This window comes from Anomaloglossus baeobatrachus, chromosome 6, assembly GCF_048569485.1.
Source record: "Anomaloglossus baeobatrachus isolate aAnoBae1 chromosome 6, aAnoBae1.hap1, whole genome shotgun sequence".
Classification (NCBI taxonomy): Eukaryota; Metazoa; Chordata; class Amphibia; order Anura; family Aromobatidae; genus Anomaloglossus; species Anomaloglossus baeobatrachus.
The window spans coordinates 134,588,947-134,615,297 of NC_134358.1; the positions used below are offsets into that span (position 1 = coordinate 134,588,947).

General features: G+C 43.2%; 1 protein-coding gene across 5 annotated transcripts in view; it reads right to left on the minus strand.

Moving 5' to 3' along the window:
- LYN (LYN proto-oncogene, Src family tyrosine kinase) overlaps positions 1–26,351 on the minus strand; it is a 133,330-nt gene that overhangs the window by 32,983 nt on the left and 73,996 nt on the right. For all 5 annotated transcript variants that reach the window (XM_075353258.1, XM_075353261.1, XM_075353260.1 and 2 more), the window contains exons 3-8: positions 10,524–10,566; positions 10,323–10,428; positions 9,559–9,657; positions 9,377–9,480; positions 7,820–7,969; positions 7,140–7,292 (exon numbers count right to left, since the gene is read on the minus strand). In XM_075353258.1, coding sequence (XP_075209373.1) covers positions 7,140–7,292; positions 7,820–7,969; positions 9,377–9,480; positions 9,559–9,657; positions 10,323–10,428; positions 10,524–10,566 — 655 coding nt within the window. The remainder of the gene's footprint in view (positions 1–7,139; positions 7,293–7,819; positions 7,970–9,376; positions 9,481–9,558; positions 9,658–10,322; positions 10,429–10,523; positions 10,567–26,351) is intronic.

The following is a 26,351-nucleotide window of genomic DNA, read 5'->3' on the forward strand; positions in this document are numbered from 1 at the left end:
GGTAGCGATACATTTAAGATCTCTGTTTTTTGTAGGTTTACTTTAAAATTGGAGAGTCTGCCAAAGATCTCAAACTCCTGCAGTATGTTGGGCAAACTAGTCTTCGGCTGTGTCACATATATCAAGAGATCGTCCGCAAATAGTGCTAATTTATGAGATGTTTGTCCTATCTGTATCCCTTTTATCGAAGGGTTTTCCCTGAGTGCATTTGCTAAGGATTCCATTACCAGGATGTATAGGTATGGCGATAGGGGGCATCCCTGTCTGGTACCGTTTCTAATATTAAATGGAGCTGACAGGCGTCCGTTCACGCCCACTTGTGCCGTTGGTTCGTGATATAATGCTTTTATCCATTGTAGTAAGCGCGAACGGACGCCGATTGCCTGCATCGTGGCTTCTAAAAAAAACCAATGGACTCTGTCAAATGCCTTTTCGGCATCTACTGTCAAGAGGCACATTGGGATTTGACGCTGACGTGCCTGGGCCACTAGGGACAGGGTTCTAATAGTGTTGTCCCGTGCCTCCCTCCCTGGGACAAATCCCACCTGGTCTTTGTGGATTAGTTTGGGTATGAGGGGGCCTAGTCTCAGGGCTATCATTTTAGAGTACAATTTAATATCCACATTTATTAGTGAGATAGGTCTGTAATTAGAGCAGGTCAGTGGGTCCCTGCCAGGCTTGGGGATTACAGTTATTCGGGCTTGGAGTGTCTGTTTAGGGAACTGGCATGTGTTGGTTATGGAATTGAAGGCTTTCAGCATTATAGGGCTGCAGGCCCCTCCACATATTTTGTAAAACCGGGGGGTGAACCCATCAGGACCAGGGCTTTTACCCACTTTAAGGGTTTTAATGGCATCGCTTAGCTCTGTGTCTGAGAAATCCTCGTCTATGTCTTCAGCTACCGCATCTTCAAGGGGGTCTGGGGCATATTTGTTTAAGTATTCCCAAATGTCGCGATGTCTCGCATCAGATGATGGGGTATGTGGGGATGGGATGTTATAAAGTTTTGTATAGTAGTTTCTGAATTCTTCTAATATGTCAGGGGTGGAATGTATCTGGGTACCTGTCTGTGAGTTTAACGCTAATATTGGGGTTTGTGCCTGTTTGGGGTGAAGGGTCCTGGCTAACAATCGTCCACTTTTATCTCCAAACTCAAAGATATTCCTACGAAATTTATCTCTGATACACAGTGATTTTCGGTCAAGGATAGATAATATTTGGTGGCGGATAGTAGAAATTTCCGTTTTAATGGTGTCACTGGATTTGGTTTTGTTTATCGTTTCTTTATGGCCTAGTTGTGCTAACAGTTCTTTTAGTTCCCTTGCACTTTCTTTTTTAATTCTTGATCCATGGGATATGCAGACCCCCCTGATCATACATTTCAACGCTTCCCATTTGACCGGGGCAGGTGTGGGATCTGCCATATGATCTATTTTGAAGTTTGCAATGGTTTTATGAATATCCTCCAGGCATTGCTCATTCTTGAGCAGGTTGTCGTTCAGTCTCCATGTGTGTCCCACCCCCCCCATATCTCTCACCCCAATTTCCCCATATACTGGTGCGTGGTCCGACCAGAGAAAAACATCCATTGAACAACCCGGGGATTTGTCTAGCAGGTCGTGGGATATGAAAATGTGGTCTAGTCTGGTGTAGCTATTATGAACTGTGGAATGAAAACTGTAGTCTCTGACTCCGGGATGTAAGACCCTCCAAAGATCGACTAGTTTAAGGGATGTTAGTTCTCGTTTTAATCTGCGTAGTGCCGAGGAGGGGATTGCAGACCTACCAGAGGACGAATCCATGGCTGGATCCAGCACAAGGTTGAAGTCTCCTCCCAAGATGATACAGGTGCCACCCGCAAACTCTGCCAGCTTCTCCAGAGTCTCCACTCCAAAGGATACCTGGTCCTGATTTGGGAAATAGATGTTAGCGATTGTATAAGTATTATTCAGGAAAGATATTTTAAGAAATAGCCAGCGTCCCTCCGGGCTAGTGAGCGTGTCGAGAACTGTTGGCTGGAATGTCTTGTGAAAAGCAATGGAAACCCCACATGCCTTCTTGTTGGGGTGTGGGCCATGGAACCATGTCGGGTAATTCTTGGTTTTACAGTTGGGAGTGTTGGAGGCTATGAAGTGTGTCTCTTGAAATAGGGCTATTTTAACTCCCTTCCTGTGCAGGCGATATAGGATCTGACTTCTCTTTTCGGGTTTATTTAAGCCTTTAGTATTGTAAGTGCAAAAGGTGAGGTGCGACATCACAGAAAAGGGTAGGCAGGGTATAGGGAAAACCAAGGGGAGAAGAGAAAGAGCAGAGATAAGATAGTGGTGAAAGGTAAAATTAGATAAGCTAAGTAGGACTAGGGTGCCTACTGATCTTAGGTATCTACTGGTAGACTATTGTCTAATGTGGCACTCTGCCACGTCCCTAATAGAGGTGCGGGAAAGCCTACGGTCTTTCAGGAACTCCCTTCTGCGGCGAACGCCCACAAGTAATATGAATAACAATCAACGTATACAGTCTAGTAGTGATTAATCACTTTTCCATTCCCCTCCCCCACACCCCCAATTACTTGGTGTGTTTTGGGTATGGATCGCACATCGGGAGGAGAACACGAGGCTATCAACTCAATATAAAATGCCATTAAACCAGAGCTCAGTATCAGATCCAGATGTAAAGAATGAAAGGGGGAGCAACAGATTGAGTGAGACAATAAAAAAAAAATAAAAAAAAATAAAATAAATATGAAGTGGTGTAGGGCAAAGGACCAGGGGGAAGGACGTGGGGAGAAGTGGGAGGACGGAGTGTAGGAGGCGTATGGAGTGGTGTATGTAGAGAGCATGTCTAAGAGGGGGGGAGAGGAAGGAGGTAGAAATTAGTGTAGGGCATGTGTCCTTTGTAAGTATGTGTGCTGGGGAGGGAAAATGGGTTGAGTAGAGTTAGTTTGTAGGAAGTAGTGCGCTCATAGAAGGTGTGTGAAGAGGAAGACGCAAGGTGGGAATGATACGAAGGAAGAGGTATAAGGGGAGGGGAGAGGGGGCGAGTGGAGGGGAGTAGGGAGAGAGAGAAGGAAAGAGAAGAAAAGAAGAAAAAAAAAAAAAAAAAAAAAAAAAAAAAAAAAAAAAAAAAAAAAAAAAGGGGGGGGGACTAGGAAAGTAAGCGTGAGGAGAGAAGATACTGATACATGACGCTCTATGAACAGGTAAGCAGTCCAATACAATCAATTTATATCTCGCCTCCTGGTTTTCCAAGAAGTTTTTGTCCTTTTCTTTGGATGGTCAGCGATATTCAGCGGTGTATATCACGGGGGGATCCTCCACCCCTTCTCTTCTGGACTTGTCGCCAGTGCTCTCTTGGTGGTAAGGGTGCAGGGCCCCCCGGGGTTGGCCAATCTGGCAGGCTGATCATAGGCAGTTCAAAAGTCCCTAGGAAGTTGGGGAGGTCTCCCAAGGACCGGAAGACCGCCGACTTCCCATTTTTCTTTGCTGTGAGTTGGAACGGATATCCCCAGCGATATGGAACATCCTTATCTTTGAGGGATTGGAGTAGTGGTCTTAAGGCCTTGCGTAGTTGCAGTGTCCTCCGTGCTAGGTCTGGTAGGACAATCAGAGGTGTCCCTTTATATGTACCCGCTCCTTTCTCTCTGCATCTTTGTAGTATGGCCTCCTTTTCTTTATAGAAGTGGACCCGACATATCACATCTCTTGGTCTGGCCGGATCAGGAGATTTGGGGCCTAGGGATCTGTGGATGCGGTCCAGTTCTATGCGTTGTTCTGGGTCGCGTTGGAGGAGACGGGTAAAGAATTTTTGTGCCCATTCATCCAGCTGTGGTGGTGCCACTGCTTCTGTGAGACCTCTAATTCTTAAGTTATTACGGCGATGTCTGTTTTCAATATCGTCTAAGTGGGTCAGAATGTCCTGTATCTGGGCCGTGTGCTCTGATAGGACTTGTTGATGTGATTCTATATGGGAAAATACCTGTTCCTGCACCTCTTCTGTAGCTGCTACACGCTGGCCAATTTGTTTGATTTCTGATTGTATAGAGGCCATGTCTTGCTTATGGGATTCCCTCAGTTTCCCCAGCAAAGAGTCCATTTCCTGCCTGGTTGGAATTGATCTGATATGTGCTTTCCAATCCCAATCTTCTTCTTGCTCCTGTGTCTGGTCTGATTTATTCTTCTCTCCCTTGTTTCTGCGGGTGGAGGTGTTGGAGGTGGGGAGTCTTTGTTCTTTAGGTGATGTGTGCTGTTGTTGTGGTATTACAGGCTCCTCTCCGGGTGTCACAGATCTGCATCCCATGGCTGCTGGGGTCTGCTGTATCACAGAGCTGGGGCCCTGCTCTACCTGCAGTTTATCTGGCAGTCGCTTTTGTGGCTGGGACAGGGGGTTTTCAACACTCCGTTCTGTAGTGTCCTGCTGTGCCTTATCTATGTTTATGGCTGAGCTGGCTGCTGTTATGTGAGGAGACAGTGAGGTCGCTCCACTGCATGTTTGCTGAGCGTTATCTCCTGCCTCAGTGTCTGCCGGCGCCATGTTGGAGAGAGCAGAGGTATCAGGCTGGGAGGCTGAGGTCCCGAAAAAGCGGGTGATATCTGTACCTTCCCCCTCTGGAGTCTGTACACTCGTCCCCCGTCCTCTCCTGCGTGCCATTACTGATCCTGGACCCGGTGAGTGCCTTTGAAGTGTGAGAATTCACCGCTGGTATGTGGGAGCTCCTTCTTACAGCGTCTCAGTGTGCCATCGGCTAGCTCCCATTTTAAACTTTTTTTAAAAAAATAAATAACTGAAAAGTGGGGCATGCAATATTATTTGGCTCCTTTAAGGCAATACTTTGTAGCGCCACCTTTTGCTGCGATTACAGCTGCAAGTCGCTTGGGGTATGTGTCTATCAGTTTTGCACATCGAGAGACTGAAATTTTTGCCCATTCTTCCTTTGCAAATAGCTCAAGCTAAGTGAGGTGGATGGAGAGCGTTTGTGAACAGCAGTTTTCAGCTCTTTCCAAGAATGGTCCTATATTTGTCTCCATCCATCTTCCCATCAATTTCAACCATCTTCCCTGTCCCTGCTGAAGCAAAGCAGGCCCAAACCATTATGCTGCCACCACCATGTTTGACAGTGGGGATGGTGTGTTCAGCGTGATGAGCTGTGTTGCTTTTATGCCAAACATATCGTTTGGCATTGTGCCCAAAAAGTTTGATTTTGGTTTCATCTGACCAGAGCACCTTCTTCCACATATTAGGTGGCTTGTGGAAAACTTTAAATAACACTTTTTATGGATATCTTTGAGAAATGGCTTTCTTCTTGCCACTCTTCCATAAAGGCCAGATTTGTGCAGTGTACGACTGATTGTTGTCCTATGGACAGACTCTTCGACCTCAGCTATAGATTTCTGCAGTTTATCAAGAGTGATCATGGGTCTCTTAGCTGCATCTCTGAGCAGTCTTCTCCTTGTTTGACATGAAATTTTTGAGGGACAGTCGGGTCTTGGTAGATTTGCAGTGGTATGATACTCCTTCCATTTCAATATGATCGCTTGCACAGTGTGCTTCTTGGGATGTTTAAAATTTTGGAAACCAAATCTAGCTTTAAACTTCTCCACAACAGTATCACGGACCTGCCTGTTGTGTTCCTTGGTCTTCATGATGCTCTCTGCGCTTTAAACAGAACACTGAGACTATCAGAGAGCAAGTGCATTTATACGGAGACTTGATTACACACAGGTGGCTTATATTTATCATCATCAGTCATTTACGACAACATTGGAACATTCAGAGATTCTCAATGAACATCTGGAGTGAGTTTGCTGCACTGAAAGTAAAGGGGCCGAATAATATTGCACGCCCCAATTTTCAGTTATTTATTTTTTACAAAAATTTAAAATAAGCAATAAATATCGTTCAGCTCCACAGTTGTGTCCCACTTGTTGTTGATTCTTCACCATAAGATTAAATTTTTTTATCTTTATGTTTGAAGCCTGAAATGTGGGAAAAGGTTGAAAAATTCAAGGCGGCCGAATACTTTTGCAAGGCACTGTAATATACGAGCATGTGAAAGTGGCCTCACAGTCCTCCAAAAGAACCAGTACAGTGATCAAGTACACCGAATTGGGGTAAATATAGGATATTTGTCTTTTACCATTTGTATTTCACTCTAATTCTATCACATTGATATGTTTATCACCATACTCCATTGGATTTTGGGCTGGTCACAAAACTGATGCTGAATTTGTAAACTTTAAGGAAGTTGGCCACTTTATATTCATCTTTACAGATGAATTGGGGACTAGTTTAGTAGTACTTACTAATGTAAAAGTATTACAGGTTTAGTGGCCATCTCCTCCTTAGGACGCGCTCTCCATTTGTTAGTGCAGCGGTCTCAAAGCCAGCACATCTTTCCTATTCTCAATACAATTGCCAGTGGATGAGCGTTTCACCACACCGGTCTATCAAGCTTCTGCAACTGGAAAGCAGATTTCCCATATGTAGCGTTTTAAACTGGAGGCGGCTTAGACAGGTCTGGTCACATGTTCCTCCACCACAGCTGCCATTCTGAACTGAACATTTTTGATGTGTGTAGTGGATAGAGGTTTATTGGTTATTATTAACATTTTTATTCTCCATTCCTTTAATTCCTACTATACAATCAAATGACCCTGAAGAAAGTAGAAAAAGATCAAAACCCCTGAATACTTTTAGGTGGATGCAATCAGCATGTACATACTGTACAGCCCTTAGGATCTGACAGCAGCATTCATTAAAGGGAAGCGGTCACCCAATTCATGCTGTCCAAACCACGGACAGCATAAATCAGAGCCAGGCTGCATGAGTGCAGTTATCTATCTGTGAAATAATCAGATGTTTTAGAGAAAATATACTTTAAAGATCCAGCCAGAGATCAGACTAATCTGTCTACACCCCTGGCCGACCTTCCCTCCGCTGCAGGTGATTGACAGGTCTCTCCCATAGCAAGAGATCTATCAATCACCTAAAGTGTAACTGGGAACGGTTATCTGGAGTCTGAGCTGGACTTGTCTGCTCTCTGACTATGGTCCTTGGCCATGTCGTTACTTTTAGCAATACTGGATTTTTATATCTTTTTTTTTAGTTTTTGTAAGCATTTTAAAATATGTTTGCATACTCACCCATCCAGACTTCACCAAACTGTCCAGCTCCAAGTTTCCTCACTAGTTTAATGGACTCTCTTGGAATCTCCCAAGCGTCTTTATCCCATGGCTTTTGTGGTTTGGGACTATAACAGGGTTTCTCCAATTTCCTGCAGAGGCCGTCTGCTTGTTCTAAAGCATCAAATAGACAATTGTTCAAAAATCAAGGCACTATAAAATACAGAAAATATTTGAAAGAGGAAAAGACGCATGAAGCTGGAAAATTTTAAAGAACACTGTGCTAAAAAACAAACAAACATCATGGTCCTGACAAGTTGGGCCTTTCTTGTGACATTAAATGACTGATTATATATATATATATACCGAGGTTTAAGGATCTTTAGCTAAACTTGACTAAAAGGTCAAGAGATAGAGATCAGGGAAGTTGGTGACATGATATACTTAATATTCTACACGACAGTATAGAAGTGAAAAGACAAAAATGACAGGTCTGTACTCTGGGTGTGAAAGAGCAGAGCGGACATCTACAAATCGAAACACTTCCAAAGTGGTTCTATATTAAACTGTGTTAAGAACCATAAACCAGCTTTACCGCATGAGTCACATTATTTTATATTTTTTCATGGCGCTTTACATGTGAAAAAGCGCTAAACATAATAAAAACAAGTTCACATAAGACCAGATCATAAGCCACTTACTTTGGTAATGCTGGATCATGTCACTGATGCACGGGAAAGTAATCCTGGGAGAAATGTAAAATCCGCCATTGTCAAGGGTCCTGATCTTGTAGTGCTTGATGACATCCCCGGAATCTGCACTAATATCCCTTATTGACAAGGAGTAGCTGCCTGATGAGGAGACAATTATGGGTTGACATTGAGTTAGCAGGATAACAGTAGGTCACAAATGATCAACAACAGACCTGATCTTATTGATGTGGCGGACATGATAATATGAAATTTAGTGTTCTAAGATGCATCTTGTGCTTTACTGCAAGGAAATGGGCTGCAAATTTTTACAAAGTCAAGTGAGGATTAGTGATGGGCTAATAGTTCGGATAATGCTCACTGACTACCGAGTACTATTCCATTATTTACCAAGGCAAGAAAAATGCTGGGGTTCCCTACTGACTTGCATTAGGTTTGTTATTTGTGACGAATACCGGAATAGCACTTTAGGATTTGTAACAAATAATCCAAACACAAATAGTTACTATTCGCCCATCTATAGTGAGGATATAAAATAAGTTAAAAAAAAAGTTAAATTACTAATCTTGCAATTTTCACAATGGATACTGACTTTTAGACTCATAATTCTTGTCTAGAGATGAATGAGCCCAAACCGTAAAGTTCGGTGTTCGTACCCAACACGGACGACACTAAAAAAATCAGTGTCTGAGTTCACAGTTCAGGTGCTTTACGTATGCTAACCACTCAATCGAGCATTACTGTGGTCGGGTACACCCATTGCTCAGCCCACTGCGAGCCGCATGCAGTGTCGGATATAGTGTGTACAACCCTCCCTCCACCAGAAGTGATCTGTTTATGGCTGGCTGTATATGGGTGGAGACCCGAACAACCCAATCAGTGACTTCCATTGGGGTTTAGGTCAGGTCCGGTCCGGGTCCAGAAAATAACTTAATCTAAAGTCCAGCTGAACCTAAAATTTCTATGGGTCCATTCAACTCTTTACCTGTCCTTTCAGAAACAGTTTTCAGTAGACTCCTTATCACTGGTTGACCATTCCCCTCGTTCCCCTCAAAAAACTATATGTATATACATTTAACACAAAAACTTCATTTAAACGATAGGCCATTTTCTGAAGACAGCTTTCCTTTAATGGTAGAGTAGCTAATAGGAGAGAGAGGAATAATGAATGACCTGTAATAAGAGGAAATCTGTAATAGCTCAATACCAAGTATGTGGTCACCCACCAGCTACGATGCTACATGACTGGAAGTACCACAGCGCTCCACTAACATGGTCATCAGACACTGCCCCGATTGGGGGGGGTCACAATTCCTAGTAGAGTTACAAATTCCTATATGTACAGTATGTATAGTGTGTGGAAGGATCCCCAAGTACTTGTCGTAACAAATTAGTCCAAACTTCCAGAAAACACTAACTCTGAGCAGATTTTGTGATTTGTCTGATTTGATCTACAGAGTGGAGGTCTGGAAAGTCATGGAGCCAACCATTTGAGTCACCATATGGGTGCTTACTGGTACTGGTACTGTGAATGGTCACCGGAGTTACCTTTGAGGGTTTCACTCTCTCTGATGAGAAAAGCTCCAGCAGCATTCCCCGGTGCTAACAGCTGTCTTTCCGCATCTTTTCTTGTTATATCTTTGAAAAACCATCTGGAAAATATATGGCAAATTCAGCATCTGAAGCTGATCAATAAGAAACAATAAGTAACACAAATCTGCAGAACTTACTCTTCTGTTTCTAATGTGTTAACCTTGGCCACGTAGTTGCTTGGTATGTACCCTTCTTTTTTTGTAGATAAGGACTTTGCTTTCCACCATTCTCCATGCCTGTAAGAATTACCATATACGCAGATATGAAAAAGTGACAAATAAAGACAAAAAAGCAAAAAAACATAGACCTTATTGCCTTGCAGCAAACATACAGATGAACTAACAACAAGGAGACATTTTCGAAAAAAAACATCCAAGTAGTAACGCCAAGCGTTGTTTGCCTGGTGCCGGCTATGACAATAATATTGTATGGCTTTTTTGGCCCAGGTGAACTGGTTTCGTTATGAGGATTGTGTATTTAGAAGGCATGAAGCCAAATAAAACAGGAATTCTCATCTTTTTAAGCTTCATGTTCCTTGTTCTGGCACCATTCAGAAACATCCCAGCTCCATCCCTCTAAACTGCACCAGAATCTTAACCCATAACCTTCATTAAATGAAAAATTACAATTTTACAAAACAAAAAAACCCCACCAAACATCAAAACGATGGAAAGGGGGACCTAGTCCAAAATTGCATATATTGCCCCAAATTTGATGCAATGCTAATTTTCCGCATCCACTTTAATTTAATGGACTTATTTAACTGTTCTCAGCTTCTAAACACTGTTTTTATTTTAGAAATATTCCCCCAATATTCTCTACACTAAATTTTAACCTACAAAAACCCCTGAAAATGCGATGCTATTAATCTGCAAATACCTCTATCATTAATAGCACTTACTCTTCAAGTACTCTCAATTTTTCTCCCTTCTTGAAAGACAAGTCATCTTGATGGATCCCTTGATATGGATATAAAGCTACTACTAAATTCCCAGACTCCTCCGCTTCTGATATGAATGAAATAAGAGAATTGTATTACATGCGGCAGATGAATACATGGGACTGTGGTTATTGTAGGTTTAGGTAAAACGCACAACCTTACCTGCAATCCTTTGCCCAGGTAATAGGCTTCCAGCACGTTGTGGCTAGAAAGGAAATTCAACATTGTAACTATGGGACAAAGGACAATGGTATGGCTTTTACAATACATGGAGACCATTAGAAAGGAATAGCTAGTTAGTAACCCAATCCACCAAAAACAGGCCAAGATTTAGGAAAAAGCACAAATCCAAAAGGGTATCCCATGCTGAAAACTAACTGCTAACACCGGAGTGGGGAAAGACTGTTGTGTTTTTCTATATTTCAGGTTATAAGAAGGGGCAATCCAAATATTCCTGTTATTCATTATCCCCATAGCTACAGTGGCATGCAGAAATTTGTGAACTGTTAAGCAAGTTGAAGATGAAATGATCTTTAAAAGCTAAAGATGACACATTTCCTTTGTATTATAAGCAACAACAAAAATAATTTTCATCTTTTACAATGTTTAATTAAAGAAAAAAGGAAAATGGGCCAATGCAAAAGATTGGGTGCCCAGCATGGTTAGTACCTGCGGGAGAGAACCCCCAAATCGGGACAGTCCCGCTGAATCCAGGACGGTTGGCAGGTGTGGGTTTACCTGGCCCTCACTGATCTGGACTGGCACCATTTGTCTACTTATGGTTAGTACCTAATAGTACCCTCTTGACAAGTATCACAGCTTGTAAACATTTTTTTTGTAGAAGTCAAGTCTTTCAAATCTTGTTTGAGGGATTATCGTCCATTCTTCCTTTGAAAAGTCTTCCAGTTCTGTGAGATTACTGGGTCATCTTGCATTCACTGTTCTTTTGAGGTCTAGCCACAGATTTTGAATGATGTTCAGATCAGGGGACGATGAAGGTCATTGTAAAATCTTCAGCTTGCACCTTCTGAGGTAGTGTATTGTGGATTTTGACATGTGTTTAGGATCATTATCCATTTGTAGAAGCCATTGTCTTTTCAACTTCAGCTTTGTTACAGATGGTGCTAAGTTTCCATCAAGAATTTGTTGAAATGTCATTAAATACATTCTTCCCTTTACCTGTGAAATGTTCTCCATGCCATTGCCGGCAATTTAACCCCAACGCATGATTGATCCACCCCATGGTAAAATGGTTGGTGATATGCTATATTCCTGAAATTCTGTGCCCTTTTTTTTCCTCATATACCTTTGATTTTTGTAACCAAAGAGTTCTATTTTAAACTCACTGGTCCACAGGACTTGAATCTAAAATGAATCAGGCTTGTTTAGATGTTCTCTCGCATACTTCTGATGCTGAATTTTATGGGGAGGATGCAGGACAGGTTTTTTCTGATGACTCTTCCATCAAGGCCATATTTGTGCAGGTGTCTCTGAACAGTAGAATAATTTACCACAACTTCAGAGTCTGCTAAATCTTCCTGAAGGTCTTTTATAGTTGAGCTGGGATTCTTATTTGCCTCTCTAGCAATTCTACGAGCAGCTCTCACAGAAATGTTGCTTGGTCTTTTAGACCTTATCTTGACCTCCACTGTTCCTGTAAACTGCCATTTCTTAATTACATTTCAAATTGAGGAAAGAGCAACTTAAAAATGCTTTGCTATCTTCTTAGAGCCTTCTTCTGCTTTGTGAGCCTCCACTATTTTCATTTTCAGAGTGCTAGGCAGCTGCTTAGAAGAACCCATGGCTGCTGTTTCTTGGCACAAGGTTAGATGAGACTGGGTTTTTATAAAGCTGTGAAATTTGCATCACCTGGCATTTCCTAATGATAAAGGGGAACAAGTGATAAGCCTACAGACTAATTAAGGTCTGAAATCTTGGTCAAAGTTATCTGAGCACACAAATCCCCAAATGCGTCCAAACTTTTGAATTGGCCCATTTCATTTTTGCAATTTTTAAAATATAAAAGATTTAAATATTGTAATTTTTTTTTGCCTAAAATACAACGCAAATGTGTCCTCTTTAACTTTCATCTTCAACTTGCTTAACTGCTCACAATAACAGTAATTGTGACCAGGAGTGCCCCAACTTTTGCATGCCACTTTATAATCCCCTATCCTTACTTCTATCGCCCCAGCATTTTACACATGGCCCTCTTTATGGTATTCATTTTCCATATGAATGAAGTAATAAATTGGCATTCCTGACTAGGACTGCTCTTAAAGGCATTCAATAAAATTTGTCACCAGGTTTTTTGCTATATAATATGCAAGCACCATAATGTAGGAGTAGAGACCCTGATAAGAGCAATGTGTCACTTACTGGGCTGTTTTGCAGTTTAAATAAAATCTGTGTTTTATCAGCAGAAGATTATCTTTACAGGGCAAGCTGCCTCAAGCCTCCTAGTCCAACCTTACCCCAAGCACAAATTTACAGCTCTCTTTCACCATACAAGAAATCTGTGGTGTGGACAGGGTTATATATTGATATAATATTATTTATTCACTTATATAGCGCTATTGATTCCATAGCACTTTGCATACATTGGCAACACTGTCCCTCATTGGGACTCACAATCTAAGGTCCCTATCAATATGTTTTTGGAGTGTGGGAGGAAACCGGAGACCCCGAAGGAAACCCACGCAAACATGGGGAGAACATAAAAACTCCTGCAAGACTCCAGTGCTAACCACTGAGCCACCATGCGGCCCCCAATATCTGCAACAGAGAAAACTGCTGTTCCCAGTATACCAAGTGATATATCGCTGGAATCAGGGTCTTTGTTCCTATCTCATGGTGCTGACAGATTCTCTTTAATTACATTTTACACCTAATTCTGATGAATACTCTAAATTATAATGCTTAGATAATGGCAGATGATCTGTGGAAAGTACCCTGAAAGTTAAATGTCTGCTCACACCTAACCAGACCACATACCAAACCCAATGCCGGTAATATTCACAAAGGGAACACACAATTATATGTTCCCGATAACTCTGTAGATACACTAATGAAGAATGTAGCAGGGTAAGCAATAACTTGACTTCTAGATTTCTGCCACTATACCGGTGTCAAGAAGTTCATCACATTCTATAGTCCCAGCATGTATTTTGGGTCCAGGTTTTGTACTTGCTGTGTTAATAGACCCTAATATATTGCTGAGGAGACTGATCTGCCATCAGTAGAAGCTCCAAACCGAATAACAGCAGATGAAAAACCATAACCTTCACAGACAAACCAGTAAACGACAAGATGGCCGAAAATGGCCATCTGAGATCCCATGTATTGGCTGCCTAATGTCATCAGTCTTCCTCACAATGTTCATTTGGTAACAAAAATAGTTTTAATTATCAAACACAGCCAAAGTAGAGCTGACGTATCTGCCCATACTCTCTGACCCAAGGCTTTACGATATGTGCACATGGCGTCTTATAGATGACAGTGTACCTGCAGCATTTTTTAAGCAGAAGACACTTCAGGACAACGCAGTTGGTGTTTTTCCTGAAGCGACTTTTCTGATGTCTCTGGACGTGTTTGTGCAGCAGCTTTACCACCGACATCTTTTTTTAACAGTCTATATATAAAATAGTGGTGAATGTCAAACAGACTGGGCAATCTTTTTAGCTGCTTGGAGGCTTTGGAAGCAGGAGGCAACTACAATGTGACAAAAGGTGGAGCAGAGACACAACAAGCTGTTTCCACATTGCTGTGCATATGTTCATTCTGTTTGATTTTTTTTAAGAAATTTTTCAGGAGGGTTTCAGGTGGAATCAGTCTAAAAAAGATAACTTTTTTTTCCTAATTCCCTTCTGTCAAGAGCCATAACTTATTTTTTTTTCCATCAACATAGCCACATGTTGGTTTTTTTTTGCAAAAGACGTTTTAGTTTTTATAGGACACATTCTAAGGTGAATCTATTGTTTTAAGGGTTTTGTATTTACGCCATTCAGCTTGTGCTAAATAAAAAATACAGTTTTTATTTGTATCATTTTGAGGTTACCAGTTGCTTTTTTGATAACTTTTTATTCCTCTTTTAGGATGAATAGTGAACATTTTTTTTTCTTCACAGCATATACCTTATACATCAATTTATTTTAGATTTTTAATCAGCCTTCTATGGAAGTGGTGATACCAAATGTGCAATTTTTTACACTTTCAGATGAGTTTAACTTTATATCTTTAAAGGGAACCTGTCAGGTCCAATATGCACCCAGAAAGCACGAGCAGTTCTGAGTGCATATTGCTAATCCCTGCCTAACCGTCCCTGCATCTGGTAGCATACATAAAGAGATCTTTAGAAAAAGTGTTTCTAAAGATCTTTTAACATATGCTAACGAGTTCGGGGACTAGTCCCAAGAGTCTTACTTCCCTTGCCAGTCGGCTCCATTAGCATGTTAGTACATCTCTGTGGGTGTGCTAACATGTTAATGAATGTGCAGCGTCAGAGGAGATCTCACTCGCCTCTTTGCTCCATTGCCGCCCGACACTGGATTTCGGCTCAGTGCGCATGACCCCCGGAATTTAGGTCATGTGCACTCTGAAGCATCCTGGCTTCAAACTGAAATAGTGCGCATGACCGGAAGCCCGGGATCATGTGCACTGAGCCGAAATCCAGCGTTGGGCGCCGATGGCAGCAAAAAGGTGAGGGAGATGATCCTCTAACGTTGAATATTCATTAGTATGTTAGCACGCCCACAGAGGCATATTAACATGCTAATGAGGCCGACTAGCGAGGGAAGCAATGCCCTTGGGACTAGTCCCGGAGCTCATTAGCATATGATAAAAGATCTTTAGAAATACTTTTTCTAAAGATCTCTTTATCTATGCTAGTATATACAGGGACGGTTAGGCAGGGATTAGCAATATGCACCCAGAACTGCTCGTGGTTCTGGGTACATATTGGACCTTACAGGTTCCCTTTGTTTTATGTTTTAGAACCAATCCTAGGGGGACTTTAACCTGGAATCAATTGATTTATTTCACTATATACTGCAATACATCGAAAATCGAGAAAGTCTTGTAATAGGCTAACCTTCAGAGAAGTACCAAGTACCTCCCAATCATCCTGGATCCCGGGACAAAGTCCCAAATTTGAAGGGCATTAATAGATCAAAGGAATGAACTGCAGACCTGAGGAAACGTGTAGATACTTCAAATGGTTTTTCATTTCCATTAATTACACCACAGTAAGTATAGTATTATGTAGCGTTTCAGGTATAAAACCCTTCATCAGACATTTAGGCAACGGTCACTGCACATAATTCAGAGGTACGGAGGACACCCACCTTACACTACACTAACTTTGCTGGGTGTGCCACCTTTCTATTTGCTAACTGTGGTGACCTGTCAGGGGTGTGACCAAACTTAAAGTTTGTGTACCATGGGCACAGATACAGTTGAATATAATGGTGGAGCAGGGAGCAATCAGATCCCTGCTTCACCATTTTTTCTGGGTACACACTGAAGGACTTGCAAGGACCTTCAAGTCAAGTGGCATTCTCAAAAGTGTCTGGGCAGCAGAGACCAGAGGAGCAAGGATGTGACAGGCAACTGGGGTGATAATGTTAGGGACAGCATTATACTGTGTGCTTCTGTATGAGGGGTTAATCATATTGTGAAGAGGGGCTGACTGTGGGAATTTTACTGTTTGGGGTGATACTATGGGGAGCATAATACTGCATGTGTGTGTGGAAGGTGACACAGTAGGACCTGAAAGAGTATCATATTTTGTATGTGGGGGGGGTGGAGGTGTGTGAAAGGATTATCATACTGTGTGGGGGAAACTATGAGGGCTATTCAAAGTGTACCATACTGCATGGAAACACTAATAGGCTTCACTAGGAGAAATATTTCTGTGTGGACAATGGTTTGGGCAAGGTTAGAGAAGTGCTTTAGCAGAAAATTAAATTTGTCACGACACAGTCATTAACCTCCTTTCCTCCATTTAAAGGTTGGGAGGTATGACTGATGCAAAGAATATTTATTACCATACACCAATATAGAGATGATGGCAGAAGAATATCAGTCTTAGTAATGTAATTTTTCTTATACCATTCTTATTTCTCATTTGTCTTTACAAGTCTATGGGTGTCCATTTCGAGCAGAGCTGTCAAGAAAATGCATGAATAGTAACAAGAAATGTAGACCAGACCCTGTGTTTTGCTAGGAACCAGGGATATAGTCAGCAGTCATAGTTGTGTTGGGTAATGAAATCAACCTGTTTGGGTTTCTAAGTGACCATCTGCATTGTCTTCTCCTTCCAAAGGTGAAGGTATTTTAAGAGGGGATCTCCAGTCTAGAAAAATCATTTTCATACATTCTAATAGAGAAGGCTGAGATAATAAGAGGGAAGTTCACAATCCAAGATCCTCATATCTCGGTCAGATTGGAGAGCTGTTACTAAGAGTTTCTCTAGTTCCGAAAGACCCGTCCATCCTGCATTACACAGACCACACTATGATTTACAGAGCTACAGAAAAATTGAAAAAAAACTGCTGCAGATTAACACTTTGTGATCAGATTCTTGCAAAGGGACTCCAGTAACAAGTAGGGATGATTCATAGCAGATAACTCCTGTCCATATGCCCTATTAAGACAAAGTCATCAGAGAATGGGTCTGACACTCAGCTCCGTGCCAGAATGAAAAGCTGCTCTTGCTCTTTTGGATACGACCCATGAAATATATCGACATTTCCAGATATTTCCTAGTAAATTGCGAGGCCTAGGGTTAGTCTTATGATAATAACTCCAAAGTATTTTCCCCATTTGGGTATGTAGTGTAAGTGCCATACAGGGGTGAAACTCACAACTGGAACCCATTTTCCTTGAGCTTTGAGCACTTGGCCACAAAAACGATGCCTTCGAGATGGAAAATGAGCAAGAGAAGGCAGCAAAATAGATAGGAGTCTTGGAAAACCTTAGTTATCAATTATCAGGCATTAAAGAACAAACATTAAGGATTTCAATACAGTAAAAATTACTAAATGGTTTATTAATTAGTGCTAGCCTAAAAGATAGAATATATGACCAGGGAGCCAGTTAAAGGTTCACCATGATGTGGCACCGGGCTTCATACAGTCTGATCAGAATACTAAACTAAGAACCTCATGTTCAGTTTTGTACATTTTTGCCTAAAAATTATCTTTGGAGGTGTGGTCCATGTCTTTCTACAGCTATGGTATCCAGTAGAAATGATTGAATGGTCGATTAATTAATGCCAGCCTAAAAGATACAGTATATGAACAAGCAATTTTTGTTATGTTACAACCATCTTTTATATACAAAGTCTATCAATTAAAAATAAGAAATCAATGTTGTTACCCCATAATTAAAGGTTCAAGCAGTGAGGAATTACAGTTGTGCTAAAAAATTTACATACCCCGGCAGATTTTTTTGCTTTCTTGGCCTTTTTTCAGATAATATGAATGATAACACAATTTTTTTTCCACTTATGGTTAGTGGTTGGGTGAAGCCATTTATTGTCAAACAACTGTGTTTTTTCTTTTAAAATCATAATGACAACCAAAAACATCCAAATGACCCTGATCAAAAGTTCACATACCCCAACCCCAGTTCTTAAAACCGTGTATTGCCCCCTCTAACATCAATGACAGCTTGAAGTCTTTTGTGGTAGTTGTGGATGACGCTCTTTATTTTCTCAGATGGTAAAGCTGCCCATTCTTCTTGGCAAAAAGCCTACACTTCCTATAAATTCCAGGGCTTTCTTGCATGAACTGCGCGCTTGAGTTCTCCCCAGAGTGGATCAATGATATTGAGGTCAGGAGACTGAGATGGTCACTCCAGAGCCTTCACTTTGTTCTGCTGTAACCAATGACAGGTCGACTTGGCCTTGTGTTTTGGATCGCTGTCATGTTGGAACGTCCAAGTACATACCCATGCGCAGCATCCAGGCTGATGAGTGCAAATTTGCCTCCAGTATTAGCTGATGATGTGCTGCATCCATCTTTTCTTCAACTTTGACTAAGTTTCCTGTTCCTTTGTAGCGCACACATCCCCACATCATCAGCGATCCACCTCCATGCTTTACAGTAGGAATGATGTTTCTTTCATCACAGGCCTTGTTGACACCTCTCCAAATGTAACGTTTATGGTTGTGGCCAAAAAGTTTGATTTTGGTATTATCACACCAAATTAACTTCCAGAAGTTTGGAGGCTTGTCTCTGTGCTGTTTGCTGTATTGTAGGTGAGATACTTTGTGGAATTTGCACAGTAATGGTTTTCTTCTGGCGACTCAACCATGCAGCACATTTTTCTTCAAGTGCCTCCTTATTGTGCTTCTTGAAACAGCCACACCACTAGTTTTCAGCGAGTCCTGTATTTCAGCTGATGTTATTTGTGGGTTTTTCTTTGCATCCCGAACAATTTTAATGGCAGTTGTAGACAAAATGTTTGTTGGTCTACCAGATCGTGGTTTGGTTTTTACAGAGCCCCTGATTTTACATTTGTTAATCACGGTTTGAATACTGCTGACTGGCATTATCAATTCCTTGAATATCTATTATATTAATATATATTTTGTATCCCTTTCCTGTTTTGTGCAGTTCAACTATCTTTTCCCATATATTCGTTGACAATTCTTTTTGCTTTTCCCATGACTCACAATCCAGAAATGTCAGTGGCTGGATAAAAGATGCAAGAGTCTGTCTGCATCCCAGAAACTCACTCATCTTTTATGCACACACACTGATTACAAGCAAACAGGTCACAGGTGAGGATGATACTTTTATTAGCCATTCAAACCCATTTATGTCAACATCTGTGCATGTTATCAGGCCAAAATCACCAATGTATGTGAACTTATGATCATAGTCATTTGGATGTTTTTGGTTGTCATTATGATTTAAAAAGAGAAAACACAGTAGTTTGACAACAATGGCTTCACCCAACTACTAACCATGAGTGAAAAAAAAAAGATTTTGTGTTATCATTCATATTCTCGGAAAAAAAAAAGGCCAAAGAAGCAAAAAAAATCATCCTGGGTATGTAAACTTTTAAGCACTACTGTAGGTCTCAGTTGTGTCAGTAGATTTTCCTGGGGCCATTAATAAGTCTAATGGCGAAATGAATGCTATTTGTAATTATTGCACAGTGGAAAAAAAACAAGACATATACTTCCTTCGTAAGACTAGATGTTGTTCCTCTTTTGTGCTGGGAAACGAAAGCCATCTGCTAAATTTATACTAGCTAAGGCTTCAATTTGTGAAATAAAAAATCCCAGAATTTAGGGTTGAAAAAAGTACAGATATTTTCACAATTCTTTCTGCATAACTCATACTTCATCATCCTTCTACATCAAGTCCTGGCCGTTCACATAAAATGCGCATGACCACAGCTACAGTGCATATTATATGCAAGCAGAGTGTGGTCATTGACACGGGAAGTCGGTGACAGATGTGAAGGATAAGGCATATTGCAAAGCACTTTTTTTGTTCTCCAAATTAGAGAAAAAGCAATTTTTGCAATGGAAATTGTCGCCAACTAATGAAATTCGGGGCTGGTTGGCGGACGTATCTCTACACACATAGGACAGTGTCACTGTAAAGTGCAGATGCATTGCAAAAACTATTGTGTTACCCTGAAAAAAAAAAAAACACTACTGTTGAAAGACCAATATCTATATGAGCTGCTAAATGGGTGGTCGAATAAGTAAAGGTCCATTTACATGAGTGATAATGATCTGTACTAGCATTAGTAGGGATGCTCGTCCGCAACGGTCTCCGCTCGTCCGCAACGGTCTCCGCTCGTCCGCAAAAGGTCTCCGCTCGTCCATTACTTTTGGGGCCACAATAATGACTGACTAATTGCCAGCCTCCGTCAAAGAAACAATCATGTGCTAATTTTTCCATATATTCCCCTCACTAAACATAACCCTTATTTCTCAGAGTGATTGAGCTATACTGTATATTCAAAGATCGCTGCTGAGGTGTCCTAAAAAGGAAATCTTTCTATATTTTTATCTTCACAATGGACCCCAACAGAACTTGCACACTGGTGCCACCACACAGCTGTCCCCACTATTATGCCCATGAGAGATTGTAGTCTATATAAAAGTTGCTGCTGTACAAGTACTATAAGAAATGTGGGAGCAACGTCAATAAATCAGCCAGTACTGTGCAGGTATGACTTTACCACCCACAATGACACTTATTTCCTCCATGGTCCCTAATTTGTAGTCCACAAATGTACAAACAAGCAAAATGCAGCAACTTGAAAGCATTTATTAGGATCTGCAATCCATAGAGCACCAGCGTGGCAAAAATGTAAATGTGATATGGAGTATACAAGCATCCAGGAGTTATTGTAGTCTGATCACTACTAACTAAGGACAACAGATATTGCAGGACAGTACATAGGAGCGTACACTTACTACTGAGCTCATCCAACTTACGGTGGGTACGGAAAGTATTCACACCTCTTTAAATTTTTCCCTTTGTTTCATTGCAGCCATTTGTTAAATTCAAAAAAAAGTTCATTTTTTTTCTCAATGTACACTCTGCACCCCATCTTGGACATCAGACTTGGCAAACTGTTCCCCTTCCAACAAGACAATGACCCTAAGCACACAGCTAAAATAACAAAGGAGTGGCTTCAGAACAACTCTGTGACCATTCTTGACTGCTCCAGCCAGAGCCCTGATCTAAACCCAATTGAGCATCTCTGGAGAGACCAGAAAATGGCTGTCCACCAACGTTCACCATCCAACCTGACGGAACTGGAGAGGATCTGCAAGGAAGAATGGCAGAGGATCCCCAAATCCAGGTGTGAAAAAATGTTGCATCATTCCCAAGAAGACTCATGGCTGTACTAGCTCAAAAAAGTGCTTCTACTTAATACTGAGCAAAGGGTCTGAATACTTATGACCATGTGATATTTCAATTATTTTTCTTGTTTAATAAATTTGCAAAACTTTCTACATTTCTGTTTTTTTTCTGTCAAGATGGGGTGCAGAGGTACATTAATAAGAAAAAAAATGAACTTTTTTGAATTTACCAAATGGCTGCAATGAAACAAACAACAGAGTCTGAATACTTTCCGTACACACTGTACATAAAACCCATAATGTTCCACTAATTAAGTTGATAGCTTACAGGAAAAACATGGATATGATAAGGCGCTGGTCACATTCACAATGATCATTTTGTACTCTTTGACGCAATCTCCTACAGCTTTGCTCAGAAAATGGCTATAGAATACTTGGCTGCAAAACTTCATTTTTTTGCATGGGTCTCTACAGAAAAAAAAAGATGTACTTCCCCAACCAAACAGGTTATAAATAGCTAGGTTTCATTAGATTTCTCACTGACTGTGCCCCTTTCCTTCCTCACTGTAGTTTACAGGACAATATAAAACAAACTTAAAGGAGTTGTCCACTATTTTTACAACTCCTTCCTGTTCCTCAGGTTTGCCTCCATTAACATACCGTAAATTAATAAAAAAAAGCTTATAGTCCCCTCCGCTGCCGGCTCCCTTCCAGTGGTGTCTGCACTCGCTATCCCTGGGCTCACGTGAAGTTGTTAGGTCACAAAAGCTTCGCGCCCAATCAGCGCTGGCGTCACTGTCCCCGATTTCGGATTATTAAGTAATGAAGTGGAAGTGAGTGATCAGCCACAGCTCTCACTTTCTGTTGATTACTTATATGTCCGAAGACGGAGCTGAGAGCTACTGCCAACACTACTGGAATGGCGCCAGAATGGGCGAAGAGTATATGTTTTTTTTTATTTTAACGGGGCAAATATAGGGGATGAGAAGGGATTGTCCTAATAGTGGATAACCCCCTTTAAACAGAATGCATCATCAAGATTTTACACCCCAAATTGATGATGATGGTATGTATGTAAAGGCACTTTAAAGGGAACCTGTCACCAGATTTGGCGACTATAGGCTGCGGCCACCAACAGTGGGCTCTTATATACAGCATGCCAGAATACTGCATATAAGAGCCCAGGCCACTATGTAGAAAGTAAAAAACACTTTTACAATACTCACCTGGGGGCCGGTCCAGTCCGATGGGTGTCGCTGCTCTCCAATCTGGCGCCTCCTCTCTCCAATCCAGCACCTCCTCTCTGCTGCAATCTCCATCCTCCTTCTACCCAGCCCAGTGTGGATGACGCGTCTACATTATCCACACAGGCCGACACTGTGGTCCTGCGCAGGCGCACTTTGATCTGCCCTGCTAAGTACTAAGTGCTAAGTACTGTAACGCGCAGGCGCGAGGAAAGGTTCAAGACTACAAAAGTTTGATCTGCCCTGAGCAGGGCAGATCAAAGTACACCTAGGCAGGACCTCAATGCCAGCCAGTGAGCAATACATAGGACGCGTCATGCACATGGGCCTCAGAAGAAAGAGGACTGTGATCGCAGCAGAGAGGAGGCGCCAGACTGGAGAGAGGAGGCAATGGACCGGAGAGCAGTGACACCCATCGGACCAGTGGAGCAGCAGCAACTGAAGGAGGTACTTAGTTTAAATTTTAAAAAATCCAGTAAAAAGGTCCTCAAATAAAAATGGGGCTAATTCTTAAGCATATCCTCGAGCACTTCCCTTATAAATAATAATAATTTTATTCATTTATATAGCGCTATTAATTCCACAGCACTTTACATACATTGGTAATACTGTCCCCATTGGGGCTCAAAATCTAGAGTCCCTATCTGTATGTCTTTGGAGTGTGGGAGGAAACCGGAGTACCCGGAGGAAACCCACGCAAACACGGGGAGAACATACAAACTCCTTGCAGATGGTGACCTTGGTGGGACTTGAACCCAGGACCCCAGTGCTGCAAGACTGCAGTGATAACCACTGAGCCACCGTGCCGCCCAATAACTATATAATTTGCCATATGCAAATCCTAAACATTGGAACATACCCTAGTTCTAATTAACTTTTATTTACTAGTAACATATCAAGAAAAGAGACAACTTTAAGCAGGCAGAATTTCGACTCTCGTAACAGAATATAAAAATCTATTACTTGTGTTCTAATATACTTAAATGCTTAGTAGCAGGGGTGTAATTATCTCAGTCGCAACTGGACCTGGAAGTGGAGGGGGTACGCTAGTGCATATTTCAGCTAGATTTGCTACCTCGTTCGCACATTCAGCTGAAGTTCATTGCTTTTCAGGGACCCATTGGGTCCTTGCACTGCAATACACGCTGCTGGCCAAACAGAGGCTGGCAGCTGACGTCTGTGCACCTGTGACAGGGGGGCATGGCAGTGAAGTAATGCATTGCCCGTCACTTGCACACTGAAGTCCATTGCCAACATCAAAAGAGGATGCCGAGTGCCTGGGGAGAGGAGGGAATGTGAGTAGCATTGTTTATTTTTTTTTGTATCTGTTAAAAAACAGCGGCAGAATGGGAAACATACATCAGGATGCGGGACATACATACTACAGTGGGGAAAATAAATATTTCATGCACTGCCGATTTTGCAGGTTTTCCCATCTAGACAGAATGGAGAGGTCTGTAATGTTTATCGTAGGTACACTTCATCTGTGACTGACAGAAAACTGCCCAAAAATAAAACAGAAAATCACATCATATGATTTTTAATAATTAATTAGCATTTTATTGCATGAAATAAGTATTTGATCACCTACCAACCAGCAAGAATTCTTGCTCTCACAGATGTGATATTTTTTCTTTAAGAAGTCCTCCTACTCTCTACTCATTACCAGTATTATTTGCACCGGTTTGAACTTATCTATATATATAATTGCCTTATTCTGTCTGTCTGTCTGTCATGCTCCAAAATTGTGTCACGGTGACATTGTGTCACCGTGACATGTCCTTACGGTGACACAAAGCTGATTGGCCGCTGGGTTCGCCATGGCCCCGCCACCCCACACTGATTGGCCTCTCGCCCCGGCTGCGCCCCCACACGGATTGGCCAGCCGCTCGCCCAGGCTCTGCCCCCCCCCAGATTGGCCTCTCGCCCCGGCACCCTGCAGGCATTGGCAACTCGCCCACGCCACGCCCCGCCCCCCTCACGCAATAGACGTTAGCTCTCGCCCCCCCCCCCCCCCCGCATTGCCCGAACTGACACGGTCACGGAGCCACGAATCCCAGGTGAGTACTGTACTCCCCCCCCCTTTCCCCCCTCACCAACGGCAGCCCACATCAGCGTACGCCGCCGCCGTATGCTGGTGTTGGCTCCCGTGCGAGCGGGGGACGTGTTGCGCTGGTAACCATGCTTGCATAGTTACCAGTAAATCAAGGTCCTGCAGCGGCGGGACTTCCACACGCACAAACAGCACACACACACGCATACACACACACATCAGATCGCACTCACTCTCACAAACACCTCACACACACCTCACACACACCTCACACACACATCGCATCCACACACTCACAGCATCCGGCGATATCGCTTGCTTCTCGGCCTCGATACTGTGCTGTTGTGATCTTCCAGGACCTGACGGAGGATCACATGGCCAGAGGCATGTGGTATGTCCGGATGTTGTGAGTATCAGCGCGTATGTGCGATATCGTCAGTGTCTGTGTGTGTGTGAGTGGATGCGATCAGGTGTGTGTGAGTGGATGCGATCGGGTGTGTGTGAGTGGATGCGATCGGGTGTGTGTGAGTGGATGCGATCGGGTGTGTGTGAGTGGATGCGATCGGGTGTGTGAGTGTCGGCAGAGGAGCACGGCGTGCTGGAGGAGGCTGGGAGCAGAGAGGCTCATCATGGGGAAGGCTGGGAGGAGAGAGGCTGATGCTGGGGGAGGCTGGGAGGGGGAGGCTGATGCTGGGGGAGGCTGGGACGAGGGAGGCTGATGCTGGTGGAGGCTGATGCTTGGGGAGGCTGATGCTGGGGGAGGCTGGAAGGAGAGAGGCTAATGCTGGTGGAGGCTGATGCTTGGGGAGGCTGATGCTCGGGGAGACTGGGAGGGGAAGGCTGATGCTGAGGGAGGCTGGGAGGAAGGAGGCTGGGAGGAGAGAGGCTGATCCTGGGGAAGGCTGGGAACGGGAGGCTGATGCTGATGGAGGCTGGAAGGAGAGAGGCTGATGCTGGGGGAGGCTGGAAGGAAAGAGGCTGATGCTGGTGGAGGCTGATGCTTGGGGAGGCTGATGCTGGGGGAGACTGGGAGCGGAAGGCTGATGCTGAGGGAGGCTGGGAGGGGGAGGCTGGGAGGAAGGAGGCTGGGAGGAGAGAGGCTGATCCTCGGGAAGGCTGGGAAGGGGAGGCTGATGCTGAGGGAAGCTGGAAGGAGAGAGGCTGATGCTGGGGGAGGCTGGAAGGAGAGAGGCTGAGGCTGGGAGGAGAGAGGCTGATGCTGGGGAAGGCTGATGCTGAGGGAGGCTGGGAGGGGAAAGCTGATGCTGGGGAAGGCTGGGAGGACGGAGGCTGGGAGGAGAGAGGCTGATCCTAGGGAAGGCTGGGAGAGGGAGGCTGATGCTGGAGGAGGCTGGAAGGAAAGAGGCTGATGCTGGCGGAGGCTGATGCTTGGGGAGGCTGGAAGGAGAGAGTCTGATGCTGGTGGAGGCTGATGCTTGGGGAGGCTGGGAGAGGGAGGCTGATGCTGAGGGAGGCTGGGAGGAGGGAGGCTGGGAGAGGTAGGCTGAGAGAAGAGAAGCTGATGCTGGGGGAGGCTGATGCTGGGGGAGGCTGGGAGAGGGAGGCTGATGCTGGGGGAGGGTGGGAGGAGGGAGGCTGGGAGGAGAGAGGCTGATGCTGGGGAAGGCTGGGAGGAGAGAGGCTGAGGCTGGGGACAGAGAGGAGAGGCTGATGCTGGGAGGAGAGAGGCTGATGCTAGGATGAGAGAGGCTGATGCTGGGAGGAGAGAGGCTGATGCTGGGAGGAGAGAGGCTGATGCTGGGGGCAGAGAAGCTGATGCTGGGGGCAGAGAGGCTGATGCTGGTGCAGCATGGGGGATGGAGCACGATGGGGGGGTGCGCAGCATCGGGGATGGA